Below are 24,897 nucleotides of genomic sequence, written 5' to 3'. Positions count from 1 at the left end.
AGACAGACAGACAGACAGACAGACAGACAGACAGACAGACAGACAGACAGACAGACAGACAGACAGACAGACAGACAGACAGACAGACAGACAGACAGACAGACAGACAGACAGACAGACAGACAGACAGACAGACAGACAGACAGACAGACAGACAGACAGACAGACAGACAGACAGACAGACAGACAGACAGACAGACAGACAGACAGACAGACAGACAGACAGACAGACAGACAGACAGACAGACAGACAGACAGACAGACAGACAGACAGACAGACAGACAGACAGACAGACAGAAATCCTTATTTATAGGTATAGATTACATACGATAATATCTGATTAAGCCCGGCTCGCTCCGTGCTGCTATACGATTCTGTGCTGAATATCGTATGTGTGTCAGTTACTGTCATTATTTACGACAGAAAATCAACTTGGGCGCACTTTATTAAGCATTAGTTACGCTTCCGAGTTTATTAGGAGACATTTACGATAATTTTTGTACTTTGATATACGAGTTGGTGGGCTGGCTGGGAAGTTTTTTTCACGCTTCAATTCGAAATTGGGTTTAAAAATCAAGGGGCAAAAGAATAATTTGTTGGACATGAGTGAAATTTTTATATAGAATCAATTGTCTGTGGATTCAATAGCTTAAAGAACTCGAAAAATGAGTCTTAACGCGTCTAGCTCGAAACAGAAATGGAAGTTTAAACAATGTACCTAATGATCAAAAAACAATAAATAAAAATTCTTTCGATTTTGTCTTTCTTTTGGGAGGTTTTTACTAGACCTGTGCGCCGGCGGTGTGCATCGGTGTGCAGATTTTTTACATCACATTTAAAGTTGGTCCAAAATAAATTTTTTAAATTATCTTTAGATTAATTTTGACATACACTCAAGTCGCTTTTTACGAGAAGGATACGTTCCGCGTAAATCAAAATCGCGTAAAAAACCGCGTAAATACCGAAATTCGCTTAGAAAAACCGCGTAAATTCCGAAATTCTCGTAATTAAAATCGCGTAATTTCCAGAGTTCGCGTAAAAAATACAAAATTCGCGTAAAAAACTTCGTGGATTTCAACACTATGTGAAAATATAGACTAATTGAATACATCAGCGCAAATTCCGAAAATCGCGTAAAAAGAACTGCGTAAAGCCCGAAATTCGCGTAAAAACCGCGTATAGCCCGAAATTTGCGTACAAAACCGCGTAAATTCCGAAATACAAGTCAAAATAGTCGAGTAAAAAACATTACGCGGTTTGCAAATATTTTTTTCAAATATGTTATCCCCTTAATATCTAATTACTTGAAAATGTCAAGCGATGCAGAATACTTTTTTAAGGAACTTCTCCGAAGACACCTAAGCTCAAAAACGTCAGGAAAAGCGAGAAAAGACTTTTGACCGCCTTTTTCCAGAATGGTCCCACTGTGCGCTGTTCCCTTATTCTCTGTTCCTTTTTCTCCTTTTCCTCGCTTCCTGTCATGTTTTTCACCCTTTCCCTGAGTTCTGAACTTCCTCCATTCCGTTTTTTGCCTTTCTTCTTCCGTGTTCATCGTTTCCTGGCCCGTTTCTCCTTCTTTCCTGTCTTGTTTTTCGTCATTTTCTGTTCCGTTTCAGTTTTTTCCTTTTTGTCGTTCTTGGTTTTCGCCTTTTTATACTTTTTAACACCTTTTCAATCCCATTTTTCTACTTTTTCCGTTCTCATTTCTCGTTTCTCCTGCTCCTGCATGTTCTCCTTTTTTGATTCTCATTTTCTTCGTTTTCTAAAGAATTTTTCTTCTTTTGTGTCATTATACTTTTTTTCTCATCTCTCGTTCTTCATCTTTTTTTGTTAGATTATAGTCACTTTAACAGCTTGAGTCATTCGTGACTTCTGTGGGGTTGGAATTTGAACTCCGGTCGTCGGCGTAAGAGGCGTGAATGCTAACCACTACACCGGGACTGATCCTTTGAGTTCCTCATCTTTTATTGTACTTTTTCCTCGGTTTGTGCCACGTTTTCTCTCTTTTTTCTGTTTTTTGCCAAGTTTTCCCTCTTTTCTCTCCTAATTTTTTTTCCTTTTCCACTTTTTATTCTTTTTATGGCCCGTTTTCCCTTCCATTCCGCACGTTTTTCTTGTTATTGCCAGTTTCTTCTCTCTCTCTCTCTCTCTCTCTCTGTCTCTCGCGCGCGCGCGCGCGTTTTGACGTAGGACTACGTCTTTGTTTACTATACTGGGACTGGGTAGCACTTTGTGAAAACGAAAATAGAAGTGTAACGTTTGAATGAAAGATTTCAAATGCTAATAACTACTAAACTACTGAACGAAAATGAACATTTTATATATCATTGGATAGATAAAATGACCAGCAATTATGGGGGGATAAGGGATTAATTTTAAGGAGGGTGTAAGAGGGGGTGGCTCCCATACAAATGAAACATAAATTTCTTTAAAATTAATCAAGCAAATGGAACCAACTTTGGTATGTTGGGGTTTTTGGAGGTAATAATTTTTTTTTATGTACGGAGACCCCTTCCCCTTCTAAGAGGGGGAGCTCCCATCCAAATGAAATACAAATTTCCTCATAACTCTAGAACTAATCAAGTAATGGAAACAAATTTGGCATGTTAGGGTTTTAGAAGGCAGGAGTTTTTTTCTATGGTGTACTGAGGCCCCCATCCGTCTTTTAACAGGGGGGGGGGCTCCCATACAAATGCAATACAAATTTCCTCATAACTCGAGAACTAATCAAGCAAATGGAACCAAATTTGGCATGTGGGGGTTTTTGGAGGCATGGATTTATTTTATGACGGCTTGAGCCCCTCACCTTGGGGTACGAGGACAAGGACTCTCATACAAATAAAACAGAAATTTTGCGTATGTGCCATACTTTCTGCTATGTAACAACCGGTAAGCTATAAAAGTAAACTGGTAAAACCTGGTCGGAGCAAAAGACAGTGAATCGACGCCGCTAACTTACGTTCCTGTTCTCATTCATATCAAAAGAGAAGGGCTTTCGAATGGCACGTCATATTTGCGATGAACGTGCTTTGGCTTTAATTGGTTATTTATAACCAATGGCCCTTTTAAAGGCCACAAGCGAGTTAAAGTAAGATTATTGAAACATGTCAAGCTACGCATAATCATATTTAATACAATAGGCTGTGGGCTGGTCATTCAATACTATTTAAACCTTTATGATGCACACAATTGATTTTAAAAGAAATCTCTATATCTCAAAGGTTGTAGGCGTTTCAAAGTGTCATTGCATTCAATGAAGAATTGAATCTGAATATTTCGCTCTTCTTTGTTAAACATTCACTTAAACAATGGCACTCACAGATTCTTATAAACATACATTTGTCAGATATGCAGTTTACATTAGTCTTTGATCTAATGATCTGACATTGTCCTACGTCACCCTTTCGTACAACCCTTAGGGCTGTACACCTTGTAGTTTTTTCTCTTGTTCGAACCCGTTTGTCCAGTTTTTGTCGCGGTTTTCTCCGTGCTTTTCCGTTTCATCTCATTTTTCTTTTTTTACTTCTTTTTCTGCGGTGACTTCTTTTTCAGCAGGAGACGGTAACCGGTAATCCGTCTGTTAAAATGCTAAGAAAATTTACATTTTCCGCAAAAAAACTGGTTGCACTGCGTTGTTTGGTTCATAAGATATAAATTTTTGAAATAGGTAAATAATCAGAAAAACCAACTAGTCCAGACTTTTCCATTTTTCCATGAACAACAAAAAACAACATCACAAAATTTTAACATTAAAAGATTATAAATCGACAAACGAGAAAAAAATTCGCTTGGGTAACAGAACATAATTTTCCGACTTTCTTCTATTTGTTTTTTTTTTGTGATCACACCCGTAAGTAACTTTTTGAATGAATAATAGGAAAAAGTAAATACATTATAATATTGATGGACAACAAGGTCTGCCTCAAGCTGTTTATGACAGTAATATTTGCGAATATGTTATGTGCTTACTTTATTTTCAAGCGAAGCTAACGAATAACCTCGTTAATTACAAGTAGATTATCATGATTTTTTACCCACATATTCTCACATTCATGTTCAACTTCGCTAGTGTTACTAATTATTTAACAAAACATATACGTGTATATTTACCAATGTATTCGTTTTCCTTCTTCTATCGTATCTTTCTTGGCCCATCAACTGCTGGACTGCTCCATCCTACCGTGGCATAAAAATAACACAACGCGCATTACCTCGGTATCACGGGGCCGAACGAACATTACAGGATTCACCCCCAGCATAAAGGATGCGAGAGCGCGAAAACTGAAGGAACGCAAACTGGCTAACAAGTCTCCGTACTGCAGCAGTCCCAGCGGAGGCCAAAATAGCGCTTGCAGCAGCCCGAATCCGGGTAGCAGCGGGAGCCCCGGGAGTAGCTGTACGGGCAACGCACGCTTAAAATCGATAGATTCACTCTCGGTAAGTATTGCGAATATTTGCCCCAAAGAACGACTTAATATTTCCCAAAAATATATTGTGTTCAATTATCGATTATTTGCCTGTATTTTGAATGTTGCAAAATTTCAACAAATTTCAAGTTGAAGTGTTCACATTTGTTGGTTGGTTGGAGTCTAGGCGTGAAGGGTGTGAAAGGAGACACCCGCAAATGTTCATCTAAAATTTTTCCATCAATTTTCGCTTGTCCCAGCCGTCCGGGTTGCAGCCAGTCTGTCCTTCCCATGTAAATATACCACCCATCGTCACCGACCAGTAAATATTGATTTGCTTTCCATCGTGCGCCGTTGTTCATCCGCAGCTGTGCTGGTGGAACACTCGCTAGTTTTTGTACATATATAGAGTCTGCGGACAAAACGGCAATACGATCGACCAGGCCTAAGTTATCTGTGATTTGGGTTTACCAATTACTGTGTTAGAAAGCTTTGCAGCTCGAATTTTTCCAGGACGAATGAAAAATATTCTGAAAGTTTATAAAAAAATGTAACTTTTATACACAGTAGCCTTTTTTAGGCCGAATTTTTCATATCCGGTATGAGAAATCTTAGTCAAAAACTTATTTCATCTCGATTAAAAATAATTATCATTTTTGCTGGTACCAAAAAAGTGCACACGTAAGTACTAGGATAGCTAACCGGATGCTTATTGATCAATATCAAAATAAATATCCCACTGCAACATCCTTTAGCTAACTAATAGCACCCAGACATAAAGCTGCTGCAGGGCCAATATTAATGTGCGGTGAAATACCTACCAGTAGCCTGTAGCAGCAGGATAGCATGCCAGCTAACAGCCGTTATAAAAAGGCAATAAACTGCAATTCGTCTAATTGAAACTGTAAGCAATTTGGTTGGAAGCGGGAAAGCACTCTAGTGGGTGGTACACCCAATCAACATTCTCGAACAGAGCTGATTGATATCGGTACATAACTGTCTCTCTCATGTCTAGAGCCGACGGTTGAAGAATATCGGAATAGGTGTGAAATGTCTTCCACTTCAATATAATCGCTGTTGAAACGGTTCGAGCGATTCCTATCGACCGCTTTGCGAAATGGTCTAGCGTCAGTGACTGTTTGAAGGGTTGTAGTCAGCATTTCAAAACTTGACCTAAGTGATAGTTTCAAGTTAAACAATTGAGAATAAAGTTGAAAATCATTAGCCGCTTACGTTATGAGAAAAGAAAGATCATACCGAATGCTCCTATTGTTGTTCCACTGTTTAGTTTTTCCGATCAAACCTTCAACCGGACGTTGCTTTAGGGGAACTCACAACATTGGAGCTTTCCTTCACCAATACAAAGTAACTTTTTCCGGGAAAATCATTTCGGCATCCGGCGGTAACACCGTGTATATAACAAAACAACCAAAAGCACGTTTTCGGGAGCCAAACGGCTCTCGGAAGAAAGTTTACCCGGACAACAGACAACTGTTGAAGTAGAGTTCCTCTCACGATTTGTGTTTTTTTTTTGCTGTCTTCCGCGTCACTGCACGATATCCGCCGCCGGATGGTAGCGTATATGTATATGTATATGTATAAGTAAGTACACGATTTTTCTTGCACAATAGCATCGACAATTCATTATCGATCCTGCGCAGTAAAAATGGGCCATAGCTTCATCCACCACTCCGTGTAGCCGGCGAACATCCGTTCGATCCTTTTCGCAGTTTGATGATGTAGATGTAAGCTTATGTGGGATTCAGTCAGCGTCTGACCCTTCGGATTTTGTTTATGACCAATGGGTTTGAAAATGAAAGAACTTGCCCCAACGGGGAAGGCGCCAAATCTATAGCCTAATCCAGCATTCATCGATCCAACGATGCTGGCAATGCTTGCTGGTAAGCGGGATATAAAAAAGTCACGGATATTATCTTCTCCAACTCAGATCATGCTGCGATAGATGTACAATGTTGTTTAAAATTAAATCGATAAATATGCACTACAAAGAACATAGGAAAATTTGTCAGAAACATTAGTGATGCGTCCTTGGCAAATGCATATACTTACTACAGCAAATAAATGAATTATGATTCCGTGGTAAAAAAAACAAATAACATAAAAGTACAAAAAATCCTTTGAATCGAAGAAAAACCGGTAGTGATCCAAAAAATATATTTCTGTAACCAAACACGCACCAAATAAAATTGCTGATTTTACAGAATGCAAATTTGAAAGCTCTAAGCCGGGTCTGGCATAGCGACAGAACGCTGAATCCGGCCAAAATAGTGTTAGACTTTTGAGAGATCTTAAGAAGGGCAAAAATCGCTTTCGAAGGCAATCTTCATTCGTAGACTTGTCCGTGGTTCGTCCTGATTTGATGAACGGCTGACTTAGTTTGCACATTCGCGGATCGCTTGCTAGCGAAGGAGTTTTTTAATAGCGAATGCTATTACTTCTTTTTTTTTGTACACTTAGAGGTGGTAACTAGCGATGGTCAGGTATGAAAACCGACCTATACCGGGTTTAAAAAAAATTAAGAAACCGTACCAGGCCCAAACACGAAATTGAATGCTATTTTTTCAGTATTTCTTGTTCCGAATCCGTCTATCACTAAATCGGTAACCGGAAACTCTGTCCAAGAGTGTCTATATAGTGGAGACACTGATAATTATCTGGAAATGTCATTTCAATTGAGCAGACGACCTGTCAAACGCATGTGTAGAAAAGAGAAGCTTGGAAAAACTATCTCAGCATTTCCAAAGCAAAGCAAAAGCAAACCCTAGGTGCTACATTCCGAAATCGAAGCTCGACCTTCTGTTTTTATACGACAGACTTCGCAGCCAGTTGTTAGAGTATAGGACAATTACAGGGATAGTACTAGGATCCTATTGACTCTAACAGCCTCTCCCAGCCGAGATTTGAACATACGACGACTGGCTTATTAAACCAGCATGGTACCTCGAGGCTAACTGGGAAATTCTGAGCATCGTCACGAGTCAAAATTTGGTCAAGTATCGACGAGCGCGGATAAGTTTACCACGATCATGAAGAGGAAAAAGCGCCAATGGGAGGACAGGCATCGTGAAGTGCGGGTACAACTATTCCGGGCTAATGAGACGCTCAAGTTCTATGAGAAGGTGAACCAATCCCGTAAAGGATACCTGGTCACAAACCAGCGCCAGGTGGTCGACAGCTGGAGGCAGTTCTTCGATGGTCACCTTATTGGCGATACAACAGAAGAAGACGGAGTGCTTACAAATGTTTGCAGCGTAATAGAGCCGCCGGCAAAGACCGTTTTCCGGCAGAATTTTACAAAAATGGCTAAGAACCACTAGCAATGGCACTTCACTGGATGACTGTAAGGATTTGTGAGGAGCAGAATCTACCGGATGAATGGATGGAAGGTGTGGTTCGTCCCATCTATAAAAAGGGCGACCGGCCCGATTGCTGTAATTACCGCGGCATTACGAAGATATGCGCCGCCTACAAGGTTTTGTTTTTCGTCTATCCCCAATAGCAAGAGGATTCGTAGGGCAGTATCAGACAGACTTTGGGAGAGCCCGTTCTGCGACAAATAATTCGGAAATGTTGGGAGTACAGCGTGCCCGCGCCTCATATTTTGTGGATTTCAGAGCAGCATACGATACCGTCCAGCGCGAACAGCTATGGGAGATAATGCAAGTGAACGGTTTTTCGGACAAACTGAAACTGCTGATCAGAACTACCTTGGAGCGAGTGCTACGTGCGCGTTTCGGAGGCGCTCGGGAGTCCTTTTGAGTCACGCAGAGGGTTCCCTAGTAGCACACTTTAGGCTCATTTAGTGGACGCAACCGGATTACGACTGAAATTAGTCATATTTCGGTTAACACAACCACTTTGTAACAACCGTGCTAATAGGGTTGCCACAAGGGGATGGCTTGTCCTGTATGTTAATTCAACAATGCTGAAGGAGTGATCCGGCGAGCGGGCATAGAAAGGAGAGGAACGATCTTCAGTAAACGTAGCCAACTCCTACCCTTGCAGACGAACTTGGGACGGCGGAGGCAACTTGCGTCAGCCTAAGAACGGAGGCTAAGAAGATTGGATCACAGATCTATGAGTCGAAAACTAAATATATGATAGAAAGAGGCTCTAGAGAAAACAACGTTTGCCTCACCCGGACAGTGACTATTGACGGCAATGCAAATAACAGGGATTGGCACGGTCCGGTTTTTAATTCCGTTGACCGTTTCAAAGAAGCTCCTCGTATCCTGCATGTCGAAGCAATTCTTCGCCTCCACAAGAACGCGATCTCAATGGCGGAATTTTTTACGATGCATACCCGTGCCTTTTTAAAATAAACCCTCCTAAAAGTTGTTTGAAAATTATACAAAAGCTGTGATAGCTCTAAAACCCAAAAGATGAGAGCTGCACTTCATAGTAAAAAGATGTATTTTTACTATATGTTAAACTTTGTGGTACATCAAAACTACATAGAAATGAAAATAACCAAACAAAGGGGGGGCGCTGTAGCCGCAAGGTTACCGAGTCTGCTTTGACAAGCGAATGGTCGTGGGTTCGAATCTTAGTAGAATCAGGCCATTCGATGTCAAAGTGACTTTTTTTTTGAGTACATTTTCCACTGCCAAAGTGACTTTAGCATGGGTTTATTCTCTAGCCCCTCATCACCCTTCCTTCATGCTGAGTTCTAAATTATCCCGAAGACGCTTCTTATGGTTAGTATACTGGTATGAGGACCTAATGAGGTAATGGTTTTGAACCTCAGGAGGACTCACCAGTGCTAACTATAACGAGGCGAAACAGGTTTGGTATAGTAGGACATGCATCGAAGCATGGGTAAAACCCTCAACACATAAGCACGCATAAAAAAAATATAAGCTTATCGTTTACTCAATAACGATAAAGCACAGAAATGCAGTGCAGAATACAGCATACACCCGGGCAACATTACAATAGATCAATAATGTTGTGGTCAAAGTGATAAGCCCATACAAAAAAACAAAAGAAAAACAAACAAAATCAGAAAAACAGTTGTTAAGGGGGTTCATAAGTTTGTAGTCCAATAACTTCTTTCGACTTCTGCGACGTTGGAGTATCTTTTCGGCAGCTCTAGCATCTTGGTATCTCTGTTTACACTGGCATATCACAGTTACAGCAAATACGGGATGTCTGGCTCGGGTTTCTCGTCAATTACTCAATTAGCTACATGCCATTTTGTGTTAAACTACTTCTCGACACACTTCTCGAGTTGCAATTTTGCTTCAGTGCTCGTTCTCGTTATGTTAAACTTGTTTATTGATCCCAGATCAACTCGCTTGTCAGTTTTCGTGAATACAGTTTAGCAAATGCTTCCGCATGCTTCCGCATGCTCCGCAGCTTATCGCCGCCACTGTAGTAAAATATGTGTGATCTTAAACCAGTGTTGCGAGACCCGCATTCGTGTGGTCTAACTTTCTCATAGGCACGTTCTCGTTGTATCGAATGCACTGCACCAAAAGCGATTTTACACGGGCACAATTGATTGCGCCTAAACAGGATATTCTAGCTCAATGAAGTCTTCGGCAACTTTTTGAATAAAAATATGATGCATCTTTTGAAGGGGTCATCTTATAACTCATTTATCTCAACTCGTAGCTCAATATGACGTTCAATAAAAATTTTCATACGTAAGAGAAACATATTTTTGCAGAAAACTGTTTTGCTTTATCTTTATGAATTAATAAGACATACACACTTACAAAAAAGAACCGAAGATGGCAAAAATTTGCCGAGATTTGAACAGTTGAGCGTTCGGTAAAATTTTTTATGATACTAGACGTTAGTAAAGATCCGTAAACGTCGATATGCACCACCGAAATTTTCACCGAGCGCTCGGCTGTTCAAATCTTGGCAAATTTTCCCGAGTTTTTTAAGTGTGTAGCTGAAGTTTTACTAAAGCATAACACATATGTATAAATGATTCATTATTACTTGAATTGTTGTTACGGCATCATCTGAACATTGGACGACCCCTTCAAAAGATGCATCCTGTTTTCATTTAAAAAGATGCCGAAGACTTCATTGAGCTAGAATATCCCGTTTAGACGTAGTCGTTTTTGCCCGTCTAAAGTCGCTTTCTGGACCATAGTGCACTGGCTGGATTCTCTTTCTTATTTTCCCATGCAGTGCGACGAGTTTTTTCGAGTGTGTATTTAGCTATCAGCCACGGTCGTCGATCTCGCTGGTCATTGCAACCCAGCAGTTGATACCAATGTTCGTGAGGATCCGCATTCTTACCCGCGTGTGTAAGTGAGAGCGTAAGATGAAGAAGAAAAGATGAAATAAAGCAAAATCTGTATCCATATATCCTAGTGTGCTGGTTGCGCTCATGAGCGGTTTGCAGCTCACGAGTGGCTGGTTTCATAAGCTGGTTGCACTAAGAAGCTGCGCGCTTGCGAATGTGTAGGTAGCAGAATGTATGCACACCAAGGCTTCTACCGACCTTTTTACCTTTGTTATAGTATATTTTCTACCGTATTCACACCACCGCACATCCAAATTCACATCGTCTGTGTAGTGGTGGAATACGAACGCTATGCATAACGCCACTAGCAGTTTGCTCAGTCATGCATCCGTTTTGAACGGTAGAACGAATGCATTTTAAACCTTTTTAACATTTTCGTTTCGATCAAGTTGCCTTTACCGTTTGGAGCAGCGAATGACTGCAAAACAGTTAAATGAGTGGCAGCCACCACGCTATCGAAAAGCAACCACGCTATCGTATGATTCAATACTACAAAAAAAAAACAACCACTACATGTGCATGGAAGAAGTCGATCGGACTCCGTCCAATACAAACGAACATTTTGGCGAGGCCGAGGCCGCGTGAATTATAGGACGGCAGCAGCGCAAGCGGCAGATTAACTGGATTCAACAAACAGTCAAATGATCGTTCAAAAAGCGCAACTTGAATGCGGAAAGCAAAGTCATTCATGCAGTCACATTTAACTTGTGATGATTTTTCAAGCCCTGATGCACACAGCACCAGCAGTTGTTTGTTGTACGCTTACGTCAATGGAGCAAGCGTTGAATGCTATACTTCTGACACTCATGCGCGTAGTAGTGGCAACGCTCGATTTGCAACATTGTCTTCATCTTTTCAGTTCTCCCGCCAAGATACCGGTTCAGATAGAGTTCTACTGTCAAGTACATTCTAAGTACTAAGTTTGAAATAAATGCGCGAACCACGGACCACTGTCAGCGGCGTATCCACGGGATACGGGAGAAGGAGTCATGCAACGGGAAAAGGGAGAAGGAGTCATGCGTCTTGGCCTTAGGTAGTTTGTTTAAGAAATGGGATATTATGTCTACCGTAAGCGCATCTGATTTTGCGCACCACACATTTCAGTCAAACTTCCAAGTTCTAGCAGAGTTTCATTTTAATTAACACATTTAGCAAAATTTGTATACAACTACTTATTAGTTGGAGAATGTATGAACTTTTAATTGAAATATGCGGAATTTTTTTTTGTGGATATTATCACTACGACCAGCATTTTTGATCTATTGTGATCTTATCCAGGTGTTGTTCCGCACTTCGTTGTTATTGCAGTATTGCTATAGAGTGAACGAACTGCTTATTATCCGTGCTTTAAGTGTCGGTGTGTTTCACCCCTTTTTTCCTTCTACGCTTCTTACTAGTTTTTAACCAATCTAGCTCTAGAACCAGAAAGTTGTAACTTGTCCTTGGATAAGAGGCTTCATTCGCACCTCAAGCAAGTACCACTCTTATAACTTGCCCTGGCAAAGGCTTCCTTGTTAATAAATGCAGAATTTAGTAGGAAGGATGTAGAGGGGCCTGAGAATAAGCCCATGCTAAAGTCACTTAACATCGAATGGCCTGATTCTACTAAGATTCGAACCCACGACCGCTCGCTTGTCAAGGAAGACTCGGTAACTTTGCGGCTACAGGGCCCCCCAATATGCGGAATTAGAAACCATGTGTAGAACTAGGGTCAATTACGGTATTCAAAAGTTTAGTTAAAATTTAGTTAAACTGAAAACAAAAGATTAAAATCGCTTGCATCACCAAAATCTGTGTCGAAGCTTTCCTCAAAAGGGGTTAACATTTAACCAGTGCGAACTTCATCAAACCATGATACTAGTCAATTATAAGTTGAAGAGCATTCGAAAGTAATACAAATTAAAAACAATCCTAATTATATACATATGACATGTTTAAATAAATATTTCTAAACAGATTCTCTTGTAACAATACGTAACGATTAAAAGGTGGTATGTGAGAAAAGGGTCTAAAGAGACTTTCTCCAGGGCTAAAGAACGACAGAAACGTACACAAATAATTTTGAATACTATTTGTACATTTTACCCTCGAAGAATGGTTTCCTTTTGAGGTGTATTGGGTTTATTTCAATTAACAACCATTTTCTGGTGTATTTCCTTATTTCTAAAACAACAATTTTACTGTCACCAGTCACCGTTTTTATATTATAATCAGTTCTATTTATACACCATATAACTTTCAAATAAATTTGCCTTCATCATTTTCAGAAATCGCTTCAGGACACTCTGAACTTAATATGCATTCACCATTATTAGTATTTAGTACATATTCGGCTTTGCAAAAACAACCTTCCATGCATACATCAGTACACACAATATTTTCAGAAAAGGTTTCACAAGTGGAGGAACAATTACTTCCACATGTTGTATACTCTTCATTCTTGCCACACAATGGTTCCGGTTCGGGGCATTCTGAACGCAAGATACATTCATTCTCAGCATTTAGCACAAATCCGGGCTTGCAAAAACATCCTACAAGGCATATTTCAGGACACTCCACATTTTCAGGAAAATTTTCACAATTAGGGGGGCAAGCGCTTCCACATGTTGTGTATTCTTCGTTATTACCGCATTGTGCTAAAAAATATTTAATCATCACAAAATGAAACACATTTTTCGAATGTCAGCTCTCGAATTTACTCAATTGCACAGATTTTATCTGTTTACAGCATACAAAAGTAGTCGCTAGTATAAATATTAGCAAGATCGCTTGCATTTTTGCTTTAGATCTGACAACTACTGTTTATTTTTGTCGAATGCCGAACATACATCCGCAGACATATTTATATATGAATAAGATTGAAAATCTTCTAGTTCCTATATAGAGATACGTTATCATTAATCATTGAGATATAAAAACAAAACGGAACAGAAGAGATAACATTTGAAAAACACTTTGTTTTCTGCGGTTATCGAAATTTGTTCTGCCAATCATTTACTGTGACACTGACCCACCAAACTGCTCACGGAAGGTTACACAATCTCGAAAGAGTTTGTTTATTTTGGTTGAAAAGCTGTACTTCGTTTAGTTCTATTTTAAATAATATTAAAATTATTGTTTTTGCCAACTGCAAGGCGTTCCCAGTGTGTATTATCGTATCAAAAGTTAATAAATCATCTACCTCTGGTCTTTGTGACAGTGCCTTTTGAATCGATTTATGGTTTCTACCAGCAGCTCTGCTGTCAATTGAGCTGTGGAGTGGAAGTTGTCTGTCATGGAAACTGTTGATCGATGATTCATCTCACCTCACCTGCATTCTTAGTATATAGTGAACTAGCTAGGACGTGATAACTACACATAGTTGACAGTAGTAATCTTTTGTGGCTTAGCGTGGATTGAGCTTCAACAAGTGGTTCCAGCCTTCAGACACCGACCTCGTGCTTCATTGTACTGTTGATACCTGCTTTAAAGCCATATAGCGGCCTGTAGATTGAATGCCATTGTTACAGATCACACCCTAAAGCTGAAACTGTTGGAGATAACAACTGTCTGGCAACTCTGTCTATAGGTATATTGATACCTTTACACGTGTGTTAATTAAACGTTTTTCTCTCGATTAATAAAATCCGGTTTTTCCGGTTTTTCTGTGGTCATCCGAATCACATTTCAGCAACACACAAGCTCGTGAGTCCGGGATACGATCGGTGCATAAAAATATAAAATACCTTCTAAAAATGAGTAAATGTCTAATTACAATCCGCACTTAATCAATTATTCGATGGTCTTAAACACAGATCGTTCAATCGTGGCAAGTATCATAAATGTATTGTTGTATTGCTTTGCTGTATTGTGTTATTTAGCTGGAAACCGATTATTTATTGGGATATAATTCAAGACGCGAATGACATTACAGGAAGCGATGCGTCGCTGAAATCGCGGTGTTTCGGACTGACTAAAATATCTTCGTTTAAGCATCTTTTCATTATATATTAATAAAACAGTAATGAAGTGTACGTTACTCATTATTATCATTTTCAATTTGAGCCGGACACGACGACAAATGTGGACACGAGGCGATGTAAATTGGCCTGCGCCACCTCGGATGCCGTATCCTCGGCTTTCGCGTTATGGTGGGTTTCGGTTTTTTCTCCCTTAGCGATGGTCGAACATGGACATCCAGCGTAACCTTTTCTTTTAAATGGTTAGTTTTTGGAGTTGGCCTTTCCTTGATTATGGGTTTTAACCGCAGTTCCACGTTGACTTTGACATCTTCATTCGAACAATCATCCTGTGGAAAATCCACATCCACTTCCTTTACCAAATCAACTACATTGAAATTACACGCACAAAAATCAGATGCCGAATACAATTAGACGTTTAAGTTACCTGTTTTTGACGCGTGCACCAAATTGATTATTACGTTCACTAAATATATTACAGCTAGAACGAAATGCATGTTTGCAAGATGATGCCATGCGACACACGATGAAAATTTAAACTCACCGAACGTATCAGGCTAACGCTTTTATATAAACCTACCATTTCCGGTAAAATTGTGGGAGGACAGAAATGTTTCCAATTCTTCAGCGTATGCGCACACCCCAAATTATGGATGTCTTTCTGTGGACGCGATAAACAGTAAGCCTAAGGCAGTGAAATGTGGCTCACGAGACCGGCAATTTAATTTGTTCGCAAAGAGAACTGTTATTTTTAAACAACACCGTTTCTCACGTATGACAACGGTAGCTGATGTAGTACTATCTAAAACAAGCCGTTTTAGCCGTTTAAAAACAAACGCTTTCGAGTTGCATTCTGTTATTGTGCAATGTATGTTTCTTCCGCTTGTGCTGACGGAAAAAGTAGCGTCATGGAACAGTTCGGTACACGTAATCGTTACAAGAAAAAAATATGGCACTACTAGGGCGAGAATAATATGGCGCTACTCGGCGTCAATTCGACTTTTGACAAACTATTGGACTAAGATCAACTAAGATGGTTCGATCATTTTAGCTTAATTTTGATTCTTTGATAATACCGTCTTATCTAAGCCCAGTAAAATTTAAAAAAGTTAAATATGGGACATTTAAAGAAATAGTCATTATTTACAATATTGATCAGTAAAATTTTGCTGTATTTTTTGTTGCTACAATGCTACAACCATGGTGGTAGCCAAGAGAACGTAGCTACCAACGGACCAGCAGCTATATAGCATTAAATACAAAAGATACAGCTTTATTTCGCAAAATTGCAAATAATAACTAGTTCCACAAACGTTTTTAAATTTTGTTTGGCTGAGACGGTACTATCAAATGAATTAAAATTTAGTCAAAGTGATCGAATCATCTCTGCTTTTGGACTATTAATGTGTCAAAGTTAGGTGCATTGCTCTCGAATTGACAGAGAAATAGAGAAATGCTTTAGGTGGATGGACTTCGGTTGTCAGGCGAAAAACTGTATAAGCGTTGATAGACCAGATTTACGTAGAAAACGCAGAGGAACAGGTAATCCCGCATTGCTTGAAGCAATCCAGTTGAATGTCCTGTAAAAAGGAGAATGGTTGTTCTTACTGGATTTGGAGCAGACACCTTTTTTGCAGAGCAGTTTCCGGTATTCTAGCAACATGCCCGGCCCATCGTATCCATCCAGCTTTAGCCACCTTTTAAATTCTGGTTTCGCCATAAAGCTGTGCGAGTTCATGGTTTAACCTTCTCCTCCATACTCCGTTCTCCTATACGCCACCGAGTAGCGTCTTGTACAGGATACACTTTGTACCGGGGCATAGGCTGTTCGACCGCAATTGCTTATGAAACCCAAAGTAAACATGACTTCAACTGGTAATACGCCACCGAATTACACGGCTGTTGTCGTTGTCCGCCGTGATCAGTGAGCCAACATAGACGAATTCGTCAACTACTTCAAACACATTACCGTTGAAGCATGTACTTATTTTTTGTTAAATTATAGTCATTTTAATAGCTTGGGTCATTCGCGACTTCTGGATTTGAAGCCAGATCCTTGGTGTTGATAGATGTTCTACCGTCAATATCTATACCATCGGCAAAGCAGACAAATTGACCAGATTTGTCGAAGATCGTACCCCATGTGTTGATATCAGCTCGGTTCATAACATCTAGCAGGGCTGTGTTGAACAGCAGGCATGAGAATATTTTTTGAAACGTTGGTTCTACAATTGATGAAGGGACGGTAGGGGGAAGAAATGAAAATTTTGTGAAGGAGAGAAAAGCGGAAAGGAGGGGGAGGGGGATATTGGTAGCTACGCTTGACAAGTAGTCATTTTGACTCCTACCTTTTGTCCAATGCTGGAAGGTGCATGAGTCGAACCAAGCTATAATCTGAGATTATAACCGGATTTGAAATTTTCATTTCTTCCCCCTACCGTCCCTTCATCAATTGTAGAAGCATCGTTTAAAAAAATATTAATATATATGTATGACCGCATTTCAAGGTCAAGACTAAAAACTTGAGATTAGTCTATTTCATAGGAACGAGGCCTTCCCTCGAAAACCCGCGCCGAGAATCGCGGATAACACATGCTGACAGACGAACAACGTCACGTGCAGTATCTTGCAAGTCGTAAGGGCCGGCATAGTGTCGTCGTCCTGAAAGTAAAAACGAGTTAGATTTAAACTTCTCGCCCGGTGGTAATTCTGCAATAGATGTAGGAAGGGCACAATATGTGTCGATAACCCAACCAAACGCGTCGCTATTCTTGAGAAGTGGATTTTGCGGTCTCCTTTTGTCCAGCGCCTCTATGGTTCAAAGGTACAAGTACCAGCGAACCACATGCCCTGGCGGGTGTTGTGGGTTCAAATCCGGTTATAATCTCTGATTATAGCTTGGTTCGACTCATGCACCTTCCAGCACTGGACAAAAGGTAGGAGTCAAAATGACTACTTGTCAGGCATGAGAAACCATCACCTTGACGAAGCCCTCTGTGTGATTCGAATTAACCTGAAAATTCACCCGAAATCCGAACACAGCATGTACCTGTGTTGTGTTGTAGACTGAATCAGTTTGATTAGCTTCCTGGGGAAGTCGTTTTCGTTCATGATTTTCCATAGCTCTTTTCGGTCGATGGTATCATATGCAGCTTTGAAGTCAACGAACAAACGATGCACGGGAATGCTGTATTCATGACCTTTTTGAAGGATCTGCCGCAGTATAAATATTTGACTCGGCGTTGACCGTCCTTCAACGAAGCCGGCTTTTTGTAATTGGTGATAGGCATTGAGATCGCACGGTAGTTCTCACAGTTCAACTTGTAGATCGGGCAGATAACCACATCTCTGGCTGTCTTTGTCATTCAGCCTTCAGGCCTTCTTAACTTCGCCTATTGTTGGAGTTGGCACCTCTTTCTCGTTTGTCGAATTTACTTTCCCCGTCATTATTATATTGTTTGGGCGCCATTCGGTTGTTCATCAGAGTGTTGCTTCCACCTTTCGATCGCCTCATGATCGTTCGTCAAAATACTGCCATTGTTATGCCGACACATTGCAGTTACACATTCGTTCAGTTTCTGGTAGAACTTTCGTGAGCTATGGAAAATTTTGCAGCCGCTCCAACTCCGCATACTCCTGCTCTTTCAGGCAGCGCACAATGAGCAGAAACGAGTTCGTAATCCTAATAATAAGAAACGACTAGTTTGGAATCTTATGTAAAATCTAGTGTAAATCCCCGTAACTTTCCTGTACTCTAATAGCCGGCCGCAAAGGCTGTTGATAAAGAAGGGTCAAGTCTTAGAAAGACTTTTAAGCCCACAGCTTTGCTTTTTTTCCTATGTAAATATGCAAGGAATCGATTGGTGATAGTCCCATCAGACTTTGGGACCTTTTGCCCTATTATTCTCAAAAATCATGGTAAAAGCTAATTAAACAGTATAAAAACTTATTTGCCGCCCGTGAAATGATAGCTTCCAAATGTTGACAAAACATCAGAAGAATGAAATTCCATCCATTCCATACTGTGCGCAATCTAGGCCGTTTTGCCCAATTCACTCAATACATAGTACATACAGCCTATTTAAAGCCATTAAAACTAACTCAAAGGCCGAGGAATAAAATCGAATAACACTAATTCATTTGAAAAACATCAGCAAAGTTGAATGACATCGATTTCGTACCGTGATGAATTCACAAACGGTCCATTTTGCCTTATTAAGAGATCTACAAAAAAAAAATTCATTTGCTATTGCGTGAAAAATGCGTAATTTTTCAACAATAGTGTCTTTAAAGAAGGTTATCAAAAAATACAACGAATTTTTTTAAACTATTAGGGTGATCATAAATTCACCTATCAGGGCGATACAAACTTTTGTTATTTTGAATAAGTCCAACATTTTTTTTTCTTCAGAAAAATTGTAGAACCGACTAAAATGGGCAACTTTACTGGGAATAGTAACTATGTAGCTTTTACTAGTAGCGAGATATCATAATTTGTTTAAAAAGCTAGAAGACTTTCTTTGGACTAAGTTATCCGGAGTAGTGTCCTGTCCACTCACTGCCTGCATGTTGCTTCTCGCGCCCACGAAACGAGGGCATATAAAGAAAACATGTTCTGCAGTTTCTTCAACATCCACGCATTCGGGACACGCGGGGGACTCCGCATGCCCGAACTTGTGCAAATACTGTCTAAAACAACCATGCCATGACAGATCTTGTGTCAGGTGGTAGTTGACTTCGCCGTGGCGCCTGTCGACCCACGCGGATACTTCCGGAATAAGTCGGAGTGTCCACCGGCCCTTTGTGGAATCAGACCATGCCCGCTGCCATTTGGTCATCGAGGCCGATCTTGTAGTACTCCGTATGCCTCTAGTTCCACGTTGGTTGAAGCACTTTACGTCCTCACTGATGATGATGCCAATAGGCATCATACGCGCTAAGACGCAGATTACGTCATATGAAACTGTGCGATACGCACTCGCCACTCTCAAGCACATGAGACGATAGGTACTTTCCAGCTTTCCTAGGTAACTTTTGGTTCCTAACGCCGATGACCCCACCGGTCCGCCATACCTAAGTTTGGACTGGACCACGTTGGCTAAAAGCCTTCGCTTGCTGCCATATACAGCAGAGCTATTAGACATCATACGAGACAATGCCGAAATAGCTGTGGAAACCTTCTTGCAGGCATAGTCGACGTGGCTCCCGAACTTGAGCTTGTCGTCGACCATAACTCCCAGGAGTTTCGAGGACCACGTTGACGAAATAGTGCAGTCCCCGACGCTGATATTTGCTTGCTGCACTGACTTGCGGTTGTTCACCACGATAACCTCCGTTTTACGATGCGCTAGCTCCAGTTTCCTGGAGCGCATCCAGTCTTCGACAATGCTTATAGAGTGAGCAGCCGTCAACTCAACCTCTCTGTTAGATTCACCGGAGATTTCCAAGGTGATATCGTCCGCAAAGCCGACAATCACAACCCCTACCGGGAACTTTAGCTCCAACACCTCGTCATACATGCCGACGTTCCACAACACCGGGCCCAGTATGGAACCTTGCGGAACCCCTGTGGTGATAGGAACGCACTTCTGACCCTCCTCCGTGTTGTAGTATAGCACCCGATTCTGGAAATAATTTTCCAGAATCCTGTACAGCAACACCGGCACTTGGACTTTCCGAAGCGAGTTGGCTATGGAGTCCCAGCTAGTGCTATTAAACGCATTTCTCACGTCAAGCGTGACAACTGTGCAATAGCAGATACCTGTCCTCTTGCGCTGAATTGCCACCTTGGCTGTCTTAGTGACAGACAAGATAGCATCCACCGTAGATTTGCCTTTTCGGAAGCCGAATTGGTTCCTTGACAGACGTTTGTACCCTCAGTGTACCTGTACGAGTCTGTTAAGGACACCTTTCTCCAGCACCTTGCCGGCAGTATCGAGGAGACAGATCGACCTATATGACGAGGCGACACCCGAAGGTTTTTCCGGCTTCGGCAATAGGACCAGGTTCTGTCGCTTCCATCTGTCCGGGAAGTAGCCATCTTCCAGGCACCTTCTCATTACTGCTCCGAATAATTCGGGTATCTCCAGAATAGCCGCTTTAATGGCCAAATTCGGGATTCTGTCTAGTCCCGGTGCCTTGCTCACCTTTAGGGATTTAGCGATCTTAATGAGTTCCTCGTTCGTAACCGTCGCTTCCTCCCCGACGTCTAAACCGCCGTCGCCCACGTTACTTTGGATGTTCGGCTGAGAGGCCGACCATCTCACGCTATGGTCTGAGATACTGAAACGTCAGCCGTGGGACGACTCAGTGGCTTTGCCAGAGACTCAAACAGAATCCGACCCTTATGGTTCGTGCGACGACTTCCTCACCCTACCACCTAAGCGTTAAAGTCGCCCGCCATAACCACCGGCCTTAAACCAGTCAGCACACCTGATACTCGGTCTACCATCCGCGTAAACTGCTCGGTAGACCAACTGGGCGGAGCATAACAACTGCAGTAGAACACTCCACCCACTTTGGTAACCGCAAATCCCTCGTCTGCAGTTGACACAACCTCCTGATCCAGGAACCTGCTTGTCGTCCATATAGCCGCCGTCCCGGACCTATCCGAGACCCAGTTGCCGTTTCCGGCAGGAACGCGATATGGGTCCGAGATTATGGTAATGTCCATTGCTGACTCAGAAACTGCTTGGTGTAACAGCTGCTGAGCCGTGCTACAGTGGTTCAGGTTGAGTTGTGTCACTTGCACTATGAACGTGGCCGCTGTGCCGGCGACTAAGCCACGTTCATAGTGCAAGTGACACAACTCAACCTGAACCACTGCAGCACGGCTCAGCAGTTAATGGTGTGTCCATCTCTAAACGTACGTACCTCTTGCTGAGCCATTCCTGTACAACTCCTGTTTCAATACATCGGAGAGCACTCGAGCGCTCCTTTGGAAGTTGAGAGATCAGCAGTTCAACGTCCCGGGTTTCCAATCCATAGTCTTTTTTCGTCCCATGGGTATATTCTGATTTTCCAGTTCGAATTTCTTTACTGATCGTTCATTGCTTAGTTTTACATGGTGACGGCTTGCAAAACGTGTAACAGCAACCCCTGTTTCGCCGGAGGACCAACGAAGCTCAAACGCGTCCTCCTTCTCTGTCAGCATATGACGGGGTAGGTTACCCGATTACCATCAACCAAACCAATCAGACTAACAAAATTAACCTCGAGCGCACACTTATAGCGAATTCATTAATTTTTTTCCATGTGTGGACTCATCACTGCGACCAGTATAGTTGATCTATTGTGATATCGCCCGGGTGTTTGCTATATGACCTGCACTGCATTTCTTTTTCCCATAATCGCTATTGAATGAGCAATATGCTTATTAAATTTTATGCGTGCTTGTGTATATTGGGGTTTACCCTTCCTTCAAAGCTTGATCTACTTTACCCACTTATTACTCGCTGCCAGTACTATCCCATTTTATGGCCGTCCCTGGCGAGAACTCATTCGTACCTCTGACCAGTACACCTAACTATAGGAGGGACATTTGCACTGTCAAGAGGCTTCAGAGGGTAAATATAGCATTCAGCATGAAGGTAGGGTAAATGAGGGGCCTGAGAATGAACCCATGCTAAAGTCACTTGACAAGGAATGGCTTGATTCTACTAAGATTCGAACCCACGACCACTCGCTTGTCAAAGCAGAGTCGATAACCTTGCGGCTACGGAGCCCCCCAATTCATTAGTTAATACGGGGTTGTGATTATATAATTCTGACCCGAAATTAGGGTAAGGTGTTTTAATGCAACGCAGATTAAGGGTAATCAGCAAAGGAACAAAGGAGCTTGTACCCCAAGAAAGTAATTAACTTCATAGGAAGTGCTAAGCACAATTGGGATAATTGTTCTGATTTCGAAAATAAGACTAGAAATAGTTTTATGGAATTCTACTTTATATACTATCTAGTATTGTTTGCAATTATTTGCTCTGGATTCTCAGGTATTGGTTCAACTTCTTCGGTACTAGGACACTTCCACCGTCGAATACATTGACCTTCCGCATTACGTACGAATCCCTTCCTGCAGAAGCATCCACTAACGCACATCGGAACACATATTAGGATCTCGTCCGAATTAATCGTATCACATGTTTCCGGGCACGCACTTCCACACTCTAGAAAAACTTCATGACGACCACAGGTTTGCTCTGAAATGGCACACATAAACATTTTGGGTTCGATATCAACTACTTTTTTCTATTGTAATTCTACCTCGTTTTACTGGGCTTGTCGCAACCATAAAACCTAAGGTTCCTAACAGCAGGACTGTTGCCAGCAACAAATGCATAATTCCAAATTTTGTGCAGAGGTTATGACAGCACACGTTGAGATACTGAATCCCGTCGTGGAAATACAGACTTTTATATCTCGAGATAACCTTCAGTTGAGAATAACAAATGACTAACGACGTCGAATGTAAATTCGATTGTCTGATAAATGAACTGATAATTTTGGCATAATGTATTCATAATAACAACATTACGCCATTCCCCAAGAACTTTGAACACAAATTGAACATTTTGCCCCAAAAGTATCACACACAATGATAGATGCTACATTTATCAAAACTAGAGTATCTTTCAATCTCTGTCAATCAAAAGTTCCATTCATGGTTTCCTATCTTTATTTACTCACAGAATGACAGATTCGATCAAGAAGGGGCCATCCATTCACCCACCAGCCGGCATCCGTCGCCGGGAAGAGCCGGCGGAGTGGGCCGAAATGCTTCCGGTGGCAGCCCACCGAAGCGGTCAAAGAAGCAAAGCACGAGGCAACGAATAGGTGATCATGCAAAATTGAGCGAATCTGGCTCCAATTGCAATTCTCTAACAACGCCAACGATAGATAAGGTATCAATAATAACATTGAGCATATTCTTAGAAACTAACTGTGACTGTTTTTTTTTAGAACGTGACGCCCCTTCCTGGTTTTCAGCAGGCTTTCGGTTCAACGGAAATTGGCAAGTTCTCCGAAGTTTTCTTCAATAACAGTCCCGGTCCGAATGATCTACTCGCTGATAATGATCAGTTACCGCCAGGGCACCCTCAGCAACAGCAACATCCGCATCACCACCACCACCACCACCAGCTGATGATGGACTCTCTGACAGCGTGCAAATCCGATGTGGACACCGTTAGCCCACAGTCGTGGGAACAGCCAACCGGTCCGGGTGATCCGTTCGATGGTTCCGCCGCCGGATTCAACCTGCAGATCGGTACAAGCTTCCATCCTTCGTACTATGAGTCTTCCTCCTATTCGTCGGAGCATGCGGTAGACTCACCGCTGGGAAACTATTTTAGCGAAATGACCTGCAGCGAGTACGTTAACTAGAGGAAAGGATGTACGGAGCGGAGGGCGATCCGATTTGCGTGTGAATTGAGCATTTGCACCACATGTCGCAGTATGTTGAGAATATGAAGCTTCCTCCTTTTTTTTCGCAATCCAAATATGCTTAAAGAACTCGTAAGGTGTTTTGATTTTATAATTAAAGTCAACCAAAAATTTATTCAGTTTTTTATGAAATTGGCAGAATGTAGAACATGACTCTTCCAAATGAGTTTTCCCAAATAGCCGCGGTTACATGCAGACGTTTTCGTTTCTCTACAGAACTTTTAGAGCACGATTATATTTAAGTCGTGTATTAGAGTACAGAACCAGTTTGTTCAGCCTACTTCTTTTTAGTTTACCTTTTTTTTTCTTAATATTCTGGTGGCAAAATGGTAACTATTTTTCCAATTCATACTGCTTTACAGGCATGTTTGCTTAGTGGTGATAAGTTTGTGTAGCTCAAGAAGAGCAGAATGTGCCGAATTATTAAAAGCCAGCTGTAAATACCATTCCAAACCAACTCAAATCACAATTAAACTGTGAGTGTCCTGTTCCATAATATATTGTGGAAATGTTAGAAACAAACTTCAATGATTTCTTTCCTGAAAATTATTACAACTCTTGTCAATGCTGTTATAATTTAAAATTATCGAAAACCCTTGACCTTGAAGAAAGGAAAAACTGTGTGAACTGATTCACAAAATTCGTTTTTAAACAGAATGATATCAATTCTAATATCTACTATACGACCACATTGTTTCACTAGTTACAATGAAGAAAGAGGTGCTAGAGATAATCTCCACTGATAACCTTGCAAGTACCATTTATTTATTAAGCAAGCAGTACACGACCGTAAAAGCATGTAAA

General features: G+C 41.3%; 1 protein-coding gene across 1 annotated transcript in view; it reads right to left on the bottom strand.

Moving 5' to 3' along the window:
- The window catches only part of LOC128736194 (serine protease inhibitor swm-1-like), a 31,875-nt gene extending 9,003 nt beyond the window's left edge, over window positions 1-22,872 (bottom strand). The window contains exons 1-2 of the mRNA XM_053830675.1: window positions 22,668-22,872; window positions 13,125-13,329 (exon numbers count right to left, since the gene is read on the bottom strand). Coding sequence (XP_053686650.1) covers window positions 13,125-13,329; window positions 22,668-22,872 — 410 coding nt within the window. The remainder of the gene's footprint in view (window positions 1-13,124; window positions 13,330-22,667) is intronic.
- Window positions 22,873-24,897: the final 2,025 nt, after the last annotated feature.

This window comes from Sabethes cyaneus, chromosome 2 (genome assembly GCF_943734655.1).
Source record: "Sabethes cyaneus chromosome 2, idSabCyanKW18_F2, whole genome shotgun sequence".
NCBI lineage: Eukaryota > Metazoa > Arthropoda > Insecta > Diptera > Culicidae > Sabethes > Sabethes cyaneus.
This window is presented reverse-complemented; position numbering and strand designations above follow the sequence as displayed.